The sequence below is a fragment of the Mastacembelus armatus genome, chromosome 22, assembly GCF_900324485.2.
Source record: "Mastacembelus armatus chromosome 22, fMasArm1.2, whole genome shotgun sequence".
Lineage (NCBI taxonomy): Eukaryota > Metazoa > Chordata > Actinopteri > Synbranchiformes > Mastacembelidae > Mastacembelus > Mastacembelus armatus.
In genome coordinates this window covers 11,403,940-11,422,413 of record NC_046654.1, presented here as the reverse complement: position 1 = coordinate 11,422,413, position 18,474 = coordinate 11,403,940, and the positions used below count along the sequence as shown (strand labels likewise).

General features: G+C 39.7%; 4 protein-coding genes across 5 annotated transcripts; 2 read left to right on the top strand and 2 right to left on the bottom strand.

Annotated features, from left to right (window-relative positions):
• Nucleotides 1-952: 952 nt before the first annotated feature.
• Nucleotides 953-1,994, bottom strand: acyp1 (acylphosphatase 1, erythrocyte (common) type). The gene is made up of 3 exons (XM_026304969.1): nt 1,915-1,994; nt 1,611-1,698; nt 953-1,323 (listed from the first exon to the last, which is right to left on the bottom strand). Exons 2-3 carry the CDS (start codon nt 1,689-1,691, stop codon nt 1,108-1,110), a joined length of 297 nt encoding a protein of 98 aa, XP_026160754.1. The 5' UTR covers nt 1,692-1,698; nt 1,915-1,994; the 3' UTR covers nt 953-1,107.
• Nucleotides 1,995-2,048: 54 nt separating this feature from the next.
• LOC113127768 (zinc finger C2HC domain-containing protein 1C-like) lies at nt 2,049-4,869 on the top strand. The gene is made up of 3 exons (XM_026302541.2): nt 2,049-2,157; nt 2,525-3,940; nt 4,439-4,869. Exons 2-3 carry the CDS (start codon nt 2,636-2,638, stop codon nt 4,538-4,540), a joined length of 1,407 nt encoding a protein of 468 aa, XP_026158326.1. The 5' UTR covers nt 2,049-2,157; nt 2,525-2,635; the 3' UTR covers nt 4,541-4,869.
• On the bottom strand, nt 4,831-12,790 carry nek9 (NIMA related kinase 9). 2 transcript variants are annotated; one of them, XM_026302520.1, is made up of 23 exons: nt 12,039-12,790; nt 11,207-11,384; nt 11,050-11,105; nt 10,901-10,971; nt 10,690-10,795; nt 10,160-10,291; nt 9,960-10,070; nt 9,785-9,849; nt 9,623-9,673; nt 9,358-9,550; nt 9,120-9,264; nt 8,819-9,019; nt 8,617-8,663; nt 8,338-8,499; nt 8,148-8,256; nt 7,894-8,055; nt 7,580-7,747; nt 7,421-7,480; nt 7,145-7,326; nt 6,874-7,032; nt 6,690-6,794; nt 6,553-6,606; nt 4,831-6,477 (listed from the first exon to the last, which is right to left on the bottom strand). In XM_026302520.1, exons 1-23 carry the CDS (start codon nt 12,222-12,224, stop codon nt 6,298-6,300), a joined length of 2,883 nt encoding a protein of 960 aa, XP_026158305.1. In that variant the 5' UTR covers nt 12,225-12,790; the 3' UTR covers nt 4,831-6,297. The 2 variants fall into 2 exon arrangements, with proteins under 2 accessions (XP_026158305.1, XP_026158313.1); XM_026302528.1 differs by having other exon boundaries at nt 7,427-7,480.
• A 2,689-nt stretch (nt 12,791-15,479) lies between these two features.
• On the top strand, nt 15,480-18,435 carry LOC117152624 (CD209 antigen-like protein B). The gene is made up of 6 exons (XM_033325022.1): nt 15,480-15,615; nt 15,716-15,835; nt 16,020-16,283; nt 16,380-16,543; nt 17,153-17,298; nt 17,620-18,435. Exons 1-6 carry the CDS (start codon nt 15,552-15,554, stop codon nt 17,765-17,767), a joined length of 906 nt encoding a protein of 301 aa, XP_033180913.1. The 5' UTR covers nt 15,480-15,551; the 3' UTR covers nt 17,768-18,435.
• The last annotated feature ends 39 nt before the right edge of the window (nt 18,436-18,474 follow it).

The window sequence follows — 18,474 nt, the reverse complement described above, 5'->3', positions numbered from 1 at the left end:
TTTCTTTTTGTGGTTGTTACAGGCAGCAGCTGGTTGCATTGCGCCACCTGCTGTACGGGGTGCGTTATCTCAAGTTACTATTATTAAATACAGTACACTTCTCAACTAACTGGATCCAAACATGTTTTCTCTTCTTCATTCACATCATTCCTTTCAAGATACATTCATGAATCATTCATCCATTATCTTATCTCTAACTACTCTTTTTCTTTCCTACAAATAAAAGGTTAGTTTATCCAGTTCCATCACAATTTCTTTATTAGATTTGCCCGTTAAATAGTGTAGAGGATGTTAATTGTGTTTTCCTTTTTCCTTCCCTCTTTTTTAAGTTTCATTCGTGAGGTTTGCAGACATCGTCAACAAATGCTCAGGGGTTATAATAATAATAAAGGTAACTCAGCTGTATTCATGCATCCCCAGTAAGATTTGACAGCAAGCCAGCAGGCACTATGCAACAATATTACACCAAAGCAGCTGAATGGATTTTTGTAGTATTTCATCAATATCACCAGACTATTATGTGCCAGCACCCAGCAAAACTATTCTAAATATATGACAGCTCTTTGTGATCCCTGCTGTGATGTGGCCATTGCAGTTGTTCAGTATGTTTTGGTGTTTTAATATTCCCCTAGTTAATCAAATATCCAGTCTTCTGTAGTTTTGTCCTTGCCAAAGTAGCATTTTGATGATAATTCGGCCATACAGGCTCCATTCAGTTAGTTGTTATAGAACCCAACAATGATGGTGATTACAAATTTTTATGTTATACCGTTTGCAGATGTCCCCTTCTAACAGATTTACTATCTGCTAATAGTTTCTGCTATAATGTGGTCCCATCTGATATTCATTTGTCCCTAGTCTGTTTCAGACACCCAGTTTTCTATTTTGCAGCTGATCAAATATGCACTTATTTTTAGTACTACATTAATATTCAAAACAATGTGAAGCCAGGTGAAAAGACTTTCATTTATTGATATATTTGAATATATTGTGGTTGTTAGGTAGCCCATACACACATATTTTCAATTCACAGGTTGCAAAAAAAAGACTAAATAAATAAAACATCTCATTTAAAGTTAATATTACAGACACAATCTATGGGTTATTTTATTTTACTATTTTAAAAGATGAATGTTCTAGGCTGTCAACTGGTTTCTCATTCTTGAACTCTGCCTTGGTTATGTGTGACTTGGGGCTCCCAGTGGATTTCAGCCATTCTTGCATTTCTTTCACCTTGCTGCGTGGACCCTGCAGCTGCCCCTGAACGGTTCCTGCATCTGTGTTTTGGACCCAGCCAGCCAGGCCAAGCTTCTTCCCTTCTGCCTGGAAAATGAAACGGATATTTATGACTTCTAACATGGAGGAATACAAAGAAATGCATAATCTTTGGTATTTGGTTATAATCATAATGTTAAAAAGCAGCTTTCGGTGCATCAAGCAGCGAACCAGTTTCTCATTCACCATCGATGATAACGAATCAGTAAAGCTTTTCTCAGTCATGCTTCATAAACGAGCATAAAATAGCATCAAGCCCTTCACTTAAGATATTTAGACAAATTATCAAGGCCAGGCTGAGCTTACTAAAACTCTCTCATCTATATGAAACTTACTTGAGTGTATTTCCGAAAAAATACACCTTGCACTCTGCCAAAAATTTCATAATCCACTGATATTAAGTCTTCATTTGACATAGTGGACCTGGAAAAGTACAGACAAGACACATGGAAGCGTTTTGTATGTTAGGAACCAAGTCCGCATAGCAGGTACTACGATAAGCTACAAGCTATGCTAACACAATTACCGCTAATGTATACTCAAACGATGTAAAACCTAACGTTACATAATTAGCATGTTTGGCTTTATAGTCAAACGATACACATGCATTACATCCCGCTGACTGATAATGTAATTCACCTGAATATTTATAGGAATCTTAGAAAAAAAAAAAAACATCCAGAGCCGGCCGGAGAAGATCAGTTTCTAACATACGGGACTCTGCGACAGGAAGTCGGGTTTAGCGGGCCAATCAGAGAACTCCAGAAGGGACGCTTGGTTGCTTGGCAACAAATGTAAACTTCGGGATAAAAACACATAAAGACAGAAAGCGCTTGAAATTGGTTATACACGGGATTTTATTAAAAATTGTCAACTTGACTTGTAAGTACAATTTTTTTCTGACATTGACTTCTTTCGTTTGGCTAGCAAAGGTTATCCAAGGAAATAAAGAAAAGCAATGTGAACAATGTTTGTTTAAGTATTTAATAGATATTGTATTAACGCTAACTGTACTTAAATATGTTTCTAACTCATTGCCCTTTCTATTCATGATATTATTCAACTGAATTATATTACAGTCAGCGAGTAAAACAGCTAGCGTTATATATTTAGCTAATAATTTCTAACGAATATCCACACGCTCAATACATTTCGTCCAAAATGATTAGTCACATATCTTATTTCATATAACTAGCATTACCCCCTGCACCTCTTTAACAATTCACAACCTTCCTTTATTTTTATACAGGTAAAATTCATAAAAGGGTTTTTTGGATGGTTCAGGTGTTGTTTGCATAGCTCTTTGAAACAACAATGCAACATTAAATTAGCTATGCTACCTTGACTAACAGATGAAGTCATGAGCATGTACACAAGAAGACACAGTCCTCAAGGACACTACGACATTGCAGGACAAACACATGGCAAAGTCTATAGTCAAGCACAGCATGGTGTTTTACCTAGTAGGAGAGCAGATGCAATACACCAGCCATTTCCAAACAAGCCTGTTGGCCACAGAAGTGCTCTAAATCCCAAGACACAAGACTCATTTGAAAAAAACACTATTTCAAAACAACCAAGAGATTCTTCGTCACAACATGAGCATCATTCAAATGGCATCAGGGAGATCACTGGCTCACAACATCCAAGAAGAGACTTGCGTAGACTCTCCAGTGAAGAAACGCAGATGGCCAGAGCCATTCATGCAAAACAGCTCATGCTGCAAGATAAGCTGTGGAGAGTTGAGGAAAAAATAAGACAAAGGATCCAGTGGGATAGTGTTGACACTGCTGCAGTTCATTACCAAAAGAGTGAAGAGGAGAGGCACATTGTGGGACAAGCAGGCAGGGCAAAAGCTCAGACAAAAACCAGGCAAAGCAGTCAAATATTGATGCAAGAAAGAAGACAAGACGATGTTAATTACCTGAGGAAGAAACAAGGTCAATGGGATGAAGACAGAATGCGAAATGCCTATGAAGAAGAGGGAGCCAGATGTAGGAGAAGGGAAGTAGAAGTTACAGAGAATACTCAGACACAAATTAAAGGAAATAACAGAACTAATGTCATCACAGCAAATACACAAAACCTGAATGGGGAATGGCAGAATGTCAAAGAGAATACCAGAGAACAAGTGGGTGAAAAACATAATTACATTTGGGAAGAAGCAGGTGTGAGGCCTGATGCAACAGAGAAAGTAAAAGAAAAGCAACAAAATAAGAGCTTCATAGATAATATAGGTTGGACAAGAGGAAATAAAAGTATGCAAAGAACCGATAAGCAGATGTACAGTTCTGATAATGAACAGAATATGTCTCAAATGAGTCAGCAGAACACTGCTCACAAAATGGGAATAGGAAACCCCCGGGGTGCAGAACACAAAACATCTGGGAAAACAACTCTTCCATCAGTTTCTAATCCCTCATATTCTACCAGACCACATCAGAGAGAGCTGAAACACATGGATGGTGCAGATGTCAGCTTCCAGCTTCTCCCTTGCAGCATCTGTAACAGAAAGTTTGCAAGTGAAAGATTGGAGAAGCATATCCAAGTCTGTAAAAAAGTGAACCAGTCGAGTCGCCAAGTATTCAATTCCTATATTAATAGGACTAAGGGATCTGCCATAGAGGAGTTCTGGAAAACCCACAGCAGAAGTAAGAGTCCAGAGGTAAGACTCCAGAGGTATGCCAGTGATGTGTTTATCTGTTTTACATAACCAGATTTATGTCTGACTTAACTTGTTTACAACAAAACACCTTTAAATTTACTAGTATTTGACAGATGGTAGTTGGGGTGCACTTGGCTTGAACTAATGTAAGACTTGCTAAAAATTAATATATTTAACTTTCACAGATATCATTGTCACCAGGGGTTTCTTCAGCTTGTAGATTTCAAATTTCTATCAGATCCTGTGTTACAAATGTGGGCTGTTGAGTCTGAAAGACATGGGCAGAGTGTATTCATAAGTTGCTATTGGTTGCATTATTGGAAATGTAGGTTTCAGTTTTTTGGGCTCAACAAACACCAGGGACTAAAAATCAGGATATTTTAGCATCTGCTCCTTCTTTGTTAGCCATTTGTTGTTGCCGTTTTAAAATTCCCATTCTAGAATTTAATAGATTGAGGATTTGTTGTTTTTTTATAGAAATTCATTTCTTTTTTTCAGGTTTTACAGAAGAACCACAGACAGAACCACAAAGCAAACACAAAGAATCTCCAAAAGGGTAGACTCCCAGCTGGCACCTCAAAACAAAAACGGTCGAAGTGAGTCAACCTAAATTGACTCCCAACACTTTTGACACTGGAAAATTTCAACATGAAATCCTCAGATGTCAACACATCAACTCCCCAATCGCTACTGTCACTGGAGCCTAAATTGTTTAATATAATCTTTTACTAGAATTTTCTCGGTTTGCCTACATTGTATCAGTAGTCACTATTAAATAAACAGAACTGGCTAAGAAAGTTCCAGCTCTTTACAAGAATAGCGTATATCAATATACAGAAGTACATACACAATATTACAGCTTGTATTGTGGAAATATCGAATATACACACATAAAAAACAGGTGTTTTATTTGTGGCTGTTACGCAAAGCGAGAAACAACAGTGTGACTGTAAGAGTGTTTATACAATTGTTACATCTTTAAAATATTTACTGAACTGTTGTAAATAAAAAAAAAACAACCACATTTTAAATCCTGTCAAACTGTATAAAAAAAAATCAAAAAAATGTCATAATTGCACAAATTTTGGTGTCCATAGCTTGCTAAGTCATTCTGACTGTATTTAACATTGCATATCACTGCATGAAAATACTGCCAGTATCACCCTGTTGACATCTAGACATATAACACACCAATAAACAAAGCCAATGGGCCTCAAAAAAAAGAATGCATTTACTGCTATTTTCACAAATTATGCAAAATACAGTATAACAATTCAGAAAATACCAGATAGATAAAATTAAGAAGAAAAAAAAAATACAATAAGAAAATGAAGCTGCAACCCTGAAGCTGCATAATATAGCTGCAAGGTCAGCTATATTATGTGTTCAAGACCAAGCTCTCCGCGTTCTAAGAACAGTTCAAGCACTCATATGTGCCACAAAGAAGCTAGAACTATATGTGCTAATCTCAACTCAAGAGTCAAAGAAAGCAAGAAGAAAAAGTGACCTAATAGCTAAAAAACAAATCAGTAGTTTTGGTGTTTCACACAAATACTTTTATATGACAATAAAATATGCAAATAAGATAGGTGAGTCTGAATGAGACAATTAGAATATGTTCATAATAGCTAACATATCTGATAAATATGGAAAAAAAAAGGTTTTTGAGACCTTCGTATTTGGCACTGTACTTTTAAGGAATATCAGATGCAATTCAAATAATAAAAAAAAAAAGATACATAATACAGCTATGTTTTCACATCAGAAGATGGCCCCAACATGAGTAAGGACTTCAAACCGGCTGCCAATCTTCACAAATCTCATCATTTGAGAAAAGAAAAAGTTAACATGGATTCATTGGCAAACAGCTTCATATTTGCATAGGCTTGTCTGACATTTTAAGTGACAAATACAAATATCTAAGGCACTAAGGACTGAGCACTCAATGCTGATATCACTAAAGGTCAATAATACAACTGACACACAAACTTAACATTCACATTGCAGAATAACACTATGATCAGATTGTATTTCGCAGGTGTCAAGGTCCAATGCTTCATGTTGAATCCAGCCAACATTTCAGTCTGTGGAGAGAAACTAGCTAGATCACCTCACCCAGTTGAACACCAGTGTGCATATGCAAGTGTGCAACGTGTTATACAGTATTACAAATCTAGTAAAATGTAATCATGCAACTTGAGCATTGTCAAACGTGTATACTGTAACATAATTGTAGGTGGTCATAAGAATGCACCTCTAAGTGAAACTCCACCTTCCACCTAACCAGCTTGTTTAATTCAAGATGTGCTAAGAGTTATGACACTTCTCCCACTGTTTCAAAATCTGCAGCTTAAATTTCATACACTGGCCCCTGCAGATCTGCTCCCGTGGTTTGTGAATCCACTTCCTCTTCCTCCTCCATTCCCAAGCATGCGATCAGAATGATGGTTTCCATTATTGTCACATGCACCTTCTCGCAGTAATGAACGATTAATTGCTGCCCAGAGCCTCTCGTTCTCCTTCTGCTGGTCATTGACCTATAGACAACAACAGCACAAATTACACTGCTGGCTTTGAGGCAAGTGGGTTGCTTTTGGAAAGAAATGTCTCACCTGCTTCTCAAGCATCTGGATCCTCCTTTCTTGGCGAGCGACTGTTTCTCGCAGCTGCAAAATAAACTGTTAGGTTAGATATTCTGGCACTGGGATGTTCTCATTAGTTCATGGGTCACAGTATGTGGAGTTGATACCTGGGTGACCTCTCTCCTTGTACTGCAGCATACACCTGATTCTCCTTTTTTGCAGACTTCAGCCTCATCCAATCCATTGACATCACTACAGCTCATTCGTTTAGTCTGTGGAGACAACCAGCGAGGACAGGTTCTTATTTGGAGTACATTATTAATGTGCAAACAACAGCTAGGCTGGCATTACCGATAGGCCTGAGCTACTGCTGACTGCTGCTGCAGCCGCTGTCAGTTCTTTTAGCTCCTCATATGGGAGTGTGACGCGGTCAGGGAAAGAAGACAGCAGGTCAGGAGTGGATTGCTCACAGTTATCTGGCATGGGGATGAACTCTGCATCCTCAAGCTCCTGTTGAAGGAGAACCTCAATAGATTAGAATAACATGAGACTCCATGCAGATGTTTCCATCTCATGTTTCAGACAAAGGTTTCCTTAGTCATTAGCTTTTAGGGCAACTGACCTTTTTTAGCCAGTGAGGGCAGGAGCTATCCCCAGTCTGTGTGCATGAGGTCGGGGTGTGCATGAGGTACTCCTCCGTATTGACCTCCAGTGTACCCCCAAGACCCCTATCCCGACACTCTGTCTCAGAACCAGGCTCTATGTCCATAACCACTGTTGATGTAGATGCCTCCTGGCCCAGTCCTGTATACACACACAGACTTGTAAATGCAGACTCCTCCTTTAGGAAAAAAAAATTAACGAATATGCAAATCAGTGACCAAAGTAATGTTTTTACCGCTACCAACTGACAGTCCACTGCTGTTAGAGCGAATAGTCTTGGAATTGAGCACTTTTTCTGCAAAGACAAAAATATATGTAATGTACAGCTGGCTATATGGTACAATGTACCATATGTACAATAATACTGTGCAAATGTTTGGTTCTCAGTGCTAACCCATTATGATAATGGTGTGCCAGCCACGACAGGAGAGGTCTGGCACATGGTGAAGGGAACCAAAGATGGGCCTTGGCATGGCAGGACAGACCTCTGAGCCAAATCTCTTATCAGCAGGCATCCCAAGTCTACCATTTCCTGCATTTCCCCATGCAAAGATGTGATTGTCTGTAAGAGAAGGAACAGATAATGATATACCCACAAAACCAAACATCTTGGGTAATCAGATCTACTCAGAAGTAAAACTGCCACACACGCTGACATAAGAACATACTTATTTCACAGGGCCTTGACAGCACTGTACATATTCTTACCCTCTGTGGCTGCAATGGTGAAGCCGTCTCCACAAGACACTTTGGTCACTATCTTCCCTCCAAAGGGTCCAACAAGGACTTGTACACTCTGGTGTTTCTTAAAGTCCTTCACACCCAGCTGCCCGAATTTGTTGCAGCCAAAGGTGATCAGACGACCACGCTCTGCAAAGCCAGAAATCATATGAAATAAAGTTTCTATGACATGGTGACAATTTTCAATTACAAAATAAATATCAGCCTTTTTTTTTGCATACCATCAATTGCAGCTGTGTGGGTCTTCCCTGGAGCTATGACTTGGATCTTGAACCGTGACAGCTGCTTTACCAAGGTCAGTGTGGTGATGTATGGGATCCCCTGGTAACCCTGGTGTGGTTTAAAAAATTATAAACATTACAGTATCACCTGATGTCTCTTTTTTTCAGTCCTATAAATATAACCAAGTACCTCTCCAGGATGGTTTTTGATACCAGAGATTCCCTGGCTTAGACCCAGCTTGTTAAACTCGTTGTTTCCACATGCTAGAACTTTGCCAGTGTCTGTCAAATAAAAGGTTCCATCACTGCCGCATGACACTGAGGAGATGGTGGCCCCTTTAGGGATCTCCACCTGAAAAAAACACAAAACAGTACTTTCAAAATACATCGCTAGATATACAAGTATCATATCTAATATTCTAACTGGTCCATTTAGTCCAACAGTCAAATAGCAGGAATAAAGCCTTACTTGCATCGGAGAGGAGAAGTCATCTTCACATTCCAGGCCGAGACGCCCTGCAGCAGCAAAATAGAGGAACTTTGACTAAAAACACATATTAAAAATGTCCAGTATCTCCACCTGGTGGCTAAACTGACAACTGCAAAAACAACCTGAGAGAGGCTTAATGACGACAGCTGAAAACAACAGTACATACAGCAACCCTATGTACCATACTCTCCGCAGCCCCAGGAGAAGATGTCCCCACTCTGAGTCAGGACCACCACATGATTGTCGCCACACGAAACCTGACGGACAGGTCGCTCCTCAAAAAACTCCAGAAGCACTGGCTCCAAAATCTCCATGCCAAGGTCGCCCTCCACTCCGATGCAGCCGTAGTAGTCCGAACCAAACATGTACATCTGGTCCTCATCTGCAACAGCAGCAGCAGATGGTTTATTAGACAATGTGTGGCCTTACATAACTTTTTTTTCCTCAAGTTCTTGTTTTCACAGGACGTTTTCTTTACTCACCAGTGACACAAGCAGTGAAGTCAGCCCCACATGCCACCTGTCGAATGGCCTTCCCCTGAAGCTTATCCACCTTCTTTGGCTGCCGGTATGAGGCCTGGTCCCCATGCCCCAGCTGGCCCACCATCTTGGCTCCACCTTGAACATTCTGAACAAAGAGTTGAGACAGTTTTCTTGCAGTGAACATAACAACTGGACCCATCTCCATCAGGTAGTATATCAGTGATGAACCAATACTCACAGCCCAAGTATATAGCTCCTTTTCAACTGTCACCACTGCAAAGTGGCTCTCTCCTGCACACACATGTTGGGCACTGCTGCCTCCTTTAAATGTGTCCAGTTTCTGGGGAGTGAACTTCCCTCCGCCCCAGAAATACGCCTCCCGTGAGCGTGTGGTCACCACAGCGACAGGGGTTTCAGTCACTGTACTCAGCCTTTGGGACAGCCAGGAAAACAAATCATATAATCACTTGAGCTCAGGTGTTTATTAAGTATTAACAACTTACTTTGGTTTCTTCATGGCTGAATTCAGCAGGACAACTCGTTCTTCAAGCTCCCTAACAGAGAACAAAGTTGTTGTGGGTGTTTTGACAGTATATTTGTTCCATCCCACAGAATCTATAATGTTCACAAAATCAAAAAAAAAAATTTTTTTTCAATTAACTTACTGTCGGAAACAAGAGATAAAAGGCTGGTCCAGAATCTGCTCAGCTGTAGGCCTCTTTGCAGGATCCTGCATCCCAAAAACAATAAATGGATTTAGGCCAATCTTTTGCTCAGCATGTATTGTCTCTGGTATCAAACCTTTTTTTTGTATAAATGATTAGAAGCACCCTAACTCACTTGATCTAAGCATTCATACACCAGCTTGATCAATGCAGATGAATAAACATCTGAGTTCACTTCCATTGTCCAGTTGCCTTGGACTATTTTCACACAGAGGTTCAGAGGGTTCTGCATGCACACAAACGAAATGTATTAATGTCACAACAAACATCCAACTGTCTGAATAATGTAAATAAAATTATTTCCAGGGCACCTACCGTTGCATCAAATGTTCTTGTAAGCGTTAAGACTTCAAAAAGTACACAACCCACGGCCCAGATATCTGACTTGAAGTTGTACTTTGCTCCCTGACACAATTCAGGTGACATGTAATATGGGGTTCCCACAAACTGGATTTAAAGAGGAATAAAAGAAGATTTTTTTAAAATATTTGTGTCAAACTCAGAGCTCTGCCATACACCTGTGTGGTAAACTTGTAATCACTGAACACCTGCAGCCTCATAACGGTCTTTCCCATCTGGTGTCTCATCAAACAACTACAGAATCCAAAGTGAAATCAGAGTCTTAACTGTACACCGTCACTGTTGAGCTTTGCAAGGTGTGTTTTAATTTGACATGTTTTAAATAATATGGCAACACCTAAAAGAAGAGCATGCAGAAACTCAGGACTTGTTCTAATACTACACCATTATGGTTACAAAGGTGAAAACTATTCCACCAGTGTATGGCATTCAGTTCACTAAATCATCAGATATTGGTTGAAGGTGCTGGTGGAATCACAACTTACAGTCTCTGCCATTGAAAACTCAGAGTCTAGTTTCTTTGCAAGTCCATAGTCGCCGAGCTTTATGAGGTCAGTCTTGGTCAGGAAAATGTTCAGAGTTTTAATATCTCTGCAAGAAAAAAACAAAACAAAATGGTTCCATTACCAAAAAATCCAAACATAAACTAATTTGATCAGCAAGATACCTTCAATAAAAATGGGGTGAATGTCTAACCTGTGTAATATCCCAGTCTTGTGAATGTAGGCCACTGCAGAGGCAATTTGGTACAGGTACCATATGACCACCTAAAGAAACACACTGAGTGTAAAGGTATGATAGTCTGTAGTGTATAAAACAAATGTTCTGCAATGATGCACTCATACCTCTTCGCTGAAAAGCTTCCCCTTCCGTTGGTTGATTTTATCATACAGATTACCTCCTGTGATGTGAAGACCATTTAGCATCATGTCACAGCTGAACAGCATTCAAACTAATCTCGATCAAATCTTCTGAGTGGATGCTCACACTGAATTTTCTTACCATTGCAATACTCCAGCTCAATGAGCAGAGAGTTTTTATCCATGAAGTGATTGAAGTATGCTATGATATTATTGTGCTCCAGAATGGAGAGGATGCTTATTTCATTCATGACATCTCTGCGCTCTTTGTCCGAGAGCGAGTTCAGGTCCACCTCCTTCCATACCACAAGAGAGTTGTCCTAGTGAAACAAGAGGGGACATCTCATTAAATAACACTAGCTAGATTCCACAAAAAAAAGTGTCCAGCTTTGTCTCTACAGATAAAATTACAGAAAGAACAAAATGACATTAATCTTATTGTGTCTTCATAGAGGAAAAAGATTTTATGATACATAATTAGCTCAAAATACATTTCCAGAGGTAGTGGTAGTATCTGGCAACCTACAAACCTTATACTGCAGTAGGTAAATAGACAGGGCTTGAGAAATGTACCCTGTTTTCACTCAGGAATTTCTCACAGGGGTATGAAAAGCAGGAGAGCAGTGAGAAATTCTGACAAAATACAGTAAAATGTAACAGAAAACAAGATGTTGCTGTATTAATAAGACATGTTTTAATAATCAGGTATATTTTTTTACGATAAACAGGGCCTGTCATCATGTCACATTGCAAGTTTACAAGTTTGTCCAAGAAAAACTGAAATAAGACTTAAATGAGACTTAAATGAGACTTAAATAAGACTTAAATAAGACTTGCTTCCTTGTCCTGCTGTTACAATGAGGACACACGTCTTCAGCTCAGGAGACAATGTGTATGAAGCACACTGCCAGGTGTTAATGTGTATCGCCTGCCTTATACAGAGAAAAGCACGATGGGACTGAGGGCTAACTTACCTCTGTCCGTCTGTACAGAGTGGCTTCACCAAACGCCCCCCTCCCGAGGATCCGGATAGGAATGTAATGCAACTTTTCCTCTTCGCCATTAAACGTGCCCGACGCTGACCGCTCACTGACCACAGACCCGCCGCCCAAATCTGAATTTAGCGAGTCGAAATGTCTCTCATAGTCCTCCAGGGACATTTCTGTTTAGGCCAGTGGCAGTGATGGAAATAACCCGAACAGGCCCAACGAAAGTCCTTCTGAAAGACTCCTACAAAACTGCACGCGCGTCTGATACCCGCTAATAAAGACACTTTTCAAAGTACGAGTACAACCAGAGGCCTCAACGCTGCTCAAATATACAATGTGTAAAAAATATTACGTAGCAAAATGCGTGAAACTATAGTAGTTGAACCAGTATCAAGTTTGACACAACAAAAATGACGACACTCAGGCAACTTTTGAGTTTTCAGAATAAAAGTGTTGTTGTCTGTCGCGTCGGGTTGGATTTTACGATGAAAGCCAGAGGAGCGCGTTTCCGGTTAGGGTTAGCTGTCGGGTTAGCTTCACTTTGCTAACACTAACAAGAAGAAAGTGCAGCGCCGCCTGGAACAACAAAATACCGACCTCTCATGGAAAGTTCACCTCTCTAAAACAGGTTATGTAGGTCTGACTAGCCATTAAACAAGTAATAGATGGTTTGAAAATGGCTGGACTGGACGAAGAGACAACAACAATCCGAAAAATCGTCCATCCTCTCCAAGCGCTCAAACCCGGAAACTGTCAATTGAGGCGGCCTGGGTTAGTTACATAGTTACATCCACAGTTTGAGGTTTGGAAAGTATTTTACAAGCAGCACGTATCAATAAGATTCCCTATAAATAAGGGACGTATCATATATAAAGAGTGGTCTACATTTTATAAACTGTTAAGTTCGCAATTTTAATTCATTTTACTTACTTCAAGAGATATTACCTCTGACACTCCAACCCAGGGGCGATCCTAGGACCAGACTTTTAGGGGGGCTGAGCACAATGTGTCATTAATACAGGGCCATATGCTCACTCCCACGTCTATCTGGGGACTAAAGCCTGCTCTCGCCACTTGTCCTGTCCTCCTCCCTGCTTCTCTGTGCTGTCAACCAAATAGCAAACTTAACATTCAATCAGACAATCTATAATCTAATAAACAGTATGAATTGATCCATACTGATTTATAACATTATTCTAATGGTATATTAGGTTGATATGAGCCACACAGTCAGGTAGTGTCATTTTGACCTCACTTTCTCACCTGAACCTGGTTGTCTGAAAAAGCAAAGTCTCCATCTATGGAAGAACAGATTTCGTGTAATGCCAACATAAAAACTGCACACAGCTTAGCAGTGGTTTGTTAATGTGCCATGTGGAGCAGAGTTACCCTTATGTCTGCTGTAAACATACAACTGAGTTTTCTTTCATTTGTTGATGAAGAAGAATAACTGCAGTTCTTTATAATACTACACATTATTGCTATTTCATTGCACTTACACTAAAGCAATGAAATGCATCAGTTACAGTAGCTCATTACCTGGCAAGTGTGCAGCTAAGTCAGCTAACATTGTTTGACAATATTCACACCATGGAGCTGTAACACACACTTTCTAAGTCACAGTATTGATTAAATATTCACAGTCAGAACAGGCAGCACCTCTATTTGCTTTTCAACTAACTTGTGGGTTTAATCTCCACCATGAAATCCACAGCTATCTTCTTCTTCTACATTGCTTTTACATAAGTGGCACAAAACATGTTCGCAAAATTAACATGTTTGTTCACTAGTTAGAAATAGGCCTAATGATTAATAATTATCTTTATTTTTTAGGGGTGCTGAGATGAAATCTAGGTGTGCTTGAGCCCCTAAAAAGAGTCTAAAATCACCCCTGCACCAAAGGCAGAATACACCTGATCCAGGTAATCAGCAATGAGTAGGGCAGGGATATCTGGAAAACAAGCAGGACAGTAGTGCTCAAGGACCAGGGTTAGAGAGTCCAACTATAGTGTATCGGCTTTAGCTAAACTGCCATGGTCAGCCCCACCAGCTTGTTAGGCAATTTCACACATCCCGCTATATCCCGCTCAGTGTCTTGGTTGCTGTCAGTAGTTCTACTAGTGGATAGGAAGTTACCAGTTATACCTGAATTACCACTCTGACGTTCATTAAAAGCAAAGGCCTCTATTCTCTCTACACTTATAATGTCAGTCACTATCTGCAGTCTCAGGCTTTGGATATGCAACATAACACCTACTGCACCTAAATCTTTAACAGGCTTCTCTAACACTGTTGGATTTCCCTTTTCCACTATACAAAACCTTTTGCTTGATAGTGCACTTGTTACCATTAAAATACTTCTAGATTTCGCTTGCTTAACCTTAACCCTAGCCCCCATGTCAGTGTTCAACTTATCCAACAGCCTTTTGGTACATGGTGCTGTAATGTCATGTCATCCATATATTCCCTTATGGGTGGGGTGTGCTGCCCTGACTGAAGCCTCTCTCCTCCTACAACACACTTAGATGCTCTGATAATAACCTTCTAAAAACTAAAAGAGAATCAGTGCATCCTGCCATGGTGCCTATCTCCAACTGCTGCCACGCTGTAGTAAAATCTGCAGTTAATTGTGAAAAACATCGAGATGTCCTGAAAATATTCCAACACTAGTCCTTTGAGTTTATCTACTACCTTGAAATAATCAGTGCTTTCCACAGTAGGTTGCATAGAACAGAAGTAAATGAATATTACATGAGTGCATGTTGAGCTGTATCCAGGCTGGATGTCTGGTCTTTGAGGAGGCTGAAATCCTACAAACAACCCAGGATCATTGTAAGATGAACAAATACATGGATCATCATTTATATGATGTGGCTCTTTAATGAGAGATTCCAAAAATTGCATTGTTTTGTATTGATCCTCTCAACTTTTCATTGTCATCAGTTTCCATCAGCTTGTACTTTGTGTTTAACACCAAATGTTAGCATGCAAGCATCAATATTTGTGAAAGATGGCCACCCATTTAAAATGCCCCACATCTAACTGGATCATAACTCATGTTTCCAGATGTAGAGAACATAAATTTACTCACATTTGCTTAAATTTTCCCTATGTGGTCAAAATACAACAACCTGCCAAAGCAGAGTGTCGGTCTGTCATTAAGTCTATAGTCCTTTCCAATCTGAACATAAAATAACAACAAATAAAAGAACAAGACTTGGAGGAGACAATTTCATATATGAGGGAGAGGACAGCAATATTTAAGACCATGAGGAGACAGTTTCACATTCAAACTAAAGGTATCAGGACCACAACTAGCCTAACGTAAGCACACACACACACACAAACACACGTGGACAGAATTTTGTAATATTGACACAGCAGCTGCCTGACACAGATAAAAGGGCAGGTAAATCATCTATGGTGCACCGTGTACAACAAGTGACACCGAAGGAAGGTTTCTGAGTGAAAACTTGAAGACCAGTGGGATATACAAACATGATTTCAAATGATGACTATAGCACAGATGGCAAATCATTTCATCCTGTTACAGGAAGCAAAGGTACACTTGTGTTTTCAAACTGACCTTTTAATAATGGTATGAAACTTCATGCATTATGATCTCTTGTTAATGTGGAGCTCACATCAAACTGTTTGTTCAGGACTGTCGCGCTCCATCAGAGTTGGGTCCAAAAGGCTTCCACTGTATCTAGTGATTACCGTGTGTCTAGGGCTGCTGAACACTATTCTGCTGTTAACTGCTGTTGTTATTGGGATTTACTGTGAGTACAGCTGCTTCAAGGGAGGTGTTGAATCTTCACTTCACTACACTGCACTGACCAATATATTTAGTAGTGTATGGACAACATTTACTAGGTTTATTTCATTAAGTGTGTTTACCCTTTAAATACCCAGTGATATGGATTGGTAACAATGTATTGGCTGTCTTATCTCTATCAATCACAGGTGGCAGTGTGAGTAATGAATCCTCTACCCAGCAAATGATACCGCAAACACTCATTATAGAGGTGAAGCATCTTCAGAGAATGCAGAGTGAAGCTATCAAAAGTGAAGAAATGGCCAAACAAGCATTAGAGACGGAAGTCATAATTCATCAACAACTTAAGCTGCAGTTAGAACAGAATAAGACCATCAGTGATGCGGTTCAGGGGCAGCTTGAGACGCTTCAGGTGGAGAGAGCTACACTGATGGCCGCTGCATCTGATATGCGTGAGAGGCTATATTGCGTACACATTCTTAGTGCATTTTGGAAACACGCCGTGTCCTCTTGTGGTATTTTTGAAGTACTTTTAATTTTTTTAACAGAGGAAAGTTGTGGACGATGCCGCTCAGGATGGGTTTTATTAAACACATCGTGCTATTTCCATGCTAAAGCTGCATCAAATCCCTTAAAGACCTGGTCAGACAGCAGAGCAGACTGCATCGGTCGTGGAGCTGATTTGGCTGTGATTGATAATTTGGAGGAGCAGGTGGGTGCAGTATGCTGTAAACCAGAGAGTAAAGGGTGATAGGCAGTGATATATTTCATGTTTTTATGTAGCTACACTTCATGCACAGTAGTCTCTTATTAGTAAATGCTATTGATGCAAAACAGTGAAAACAAACCACTACTAGTCCATCACTCAAAACATTCTACCTGGAGATCACTCACATGTCTTTAAAGAAGTAGTAAAACTGGATTTAATTAATGTTAAATAACTATCATATATAACTGTGTAAAAATGAACACATATGTTTTACAATGATGTAAATGAATAATTCTAACAACTGTATAATTGTATAATTCTGATCAGATCTAAAGGTAACTTTATTAAGTGGAACAAAAGCAGAAAAAGCAGTCCATTACAACACCACAACAAAGTACCGTCTTATTATTATTACCATCTAGCTGAGTCAACACATAAATAAGTAAAGCAGTACTGTCAGTGCTGAACATTAAGTAAGGTTACTAATATTTATTGTATTGTCATCAATTTTATTCCACAGCTAACTGTATTTTTCATGTTGCAGTCACAATATGCCTTTAACATTGATTTTGGTATGAAACTAGAATTCTAACTTCACTTCTGTTTGTCTAGGTCAGTCTTTTTGAGAACCTACCAAAACTGGATCGTAGTGTTCGACCATGGTGGAGCAGGCCCGTGGGAGTTTGGATTGGCATTACAGATATTCAGACAGAGGGCACTTGGGTGTGGGTAAATAATGTGACTCTGCAAGATGGAGGGTAAGACACTTAATACTTGCTATGCAGTGTTGCTGTGTTAAGGAGTTTCAGATGTGTTGATGGTAATATCTTAATTAAATTAGACCATAAATCTTACAAGCAGTTCTCTGACTAGGTGGAAACTTATTCATTAAATCAGAAACTGAGCCTTCTAGTTTACCTAAAGACTAAAATCTGACTGAAATATTTCTCAAACATATGCGATTAAATCAATTTCATCAAAGTAGACAGATGTTCAGTGGTGACCTGTTACTGACATATGCTCCAAACTTACATTGTAACATCATCTATTGTGAAAGTGTAACATGAACCTTGCTTTAGGTACTGGATACAAGGGGAGCCCAACAACCACGGAGCACAGGGTGAGGACTGTGGAGCACTTATAAACATAGATACCCCCATGAGAACATGGTTTGATGGAAATTGCCAAGATGCCAGAGAATGGTTATGTGAAATGCAACCCAACTAGTTCAAGCGTCAAATAAGCCACCTCATGAATAAATGCATTGATTATATATTAACAACAGTGCCTCTTCATTTGTGCTATAGCAGAAAGCGTGATTTAACCAGCGAGGTTTGTCGTGATCTTATTTCATTTGTTGTTAGACTGAAGTCACTGCAAAGAAGGGTGTAAAACACATCCCTCAGGATAGTGACGCATTTATAAAAACAAAAGAAGAGAATAAAACAGCTTGCAGGTTGACTTCAACCAGCTGGTGCTCTGGCGGACTCTGAAGGTTCACAAGTGAGTCAACATGCAGAAAATGATTGCTCAATCACACAACTTAATGATGAAAATGAAATATTTCTGTGAAAATATTTCCACATGGCATTGCAACGCATACAGCCAAATACTAGACATCAGCAGAAACACGTCTTCCCCATTATGAAGTCTCTGGGTGTCAAACTCATGTTATATCCTGGCAGGAGGCGCAGGAAGACTTGTGAAACATGAATTTGCCAAATTGCAGCCTGCATGGCAACTGGCTTTAGATAAGATACATTTCCCCAAAACAACCCAAAGTCAAAGTCTCACACACGTGACATAAAACAATGTGAACCTCCTGGAGTGGCCCTTTATGCCCTAACAGTCCATGGGCAGGGCACTGAACAATAATTAGACTGGTGACTAATACTTGGAGTGGAAAGAGTTTTCCCAGTAATACCTCTGTAAAT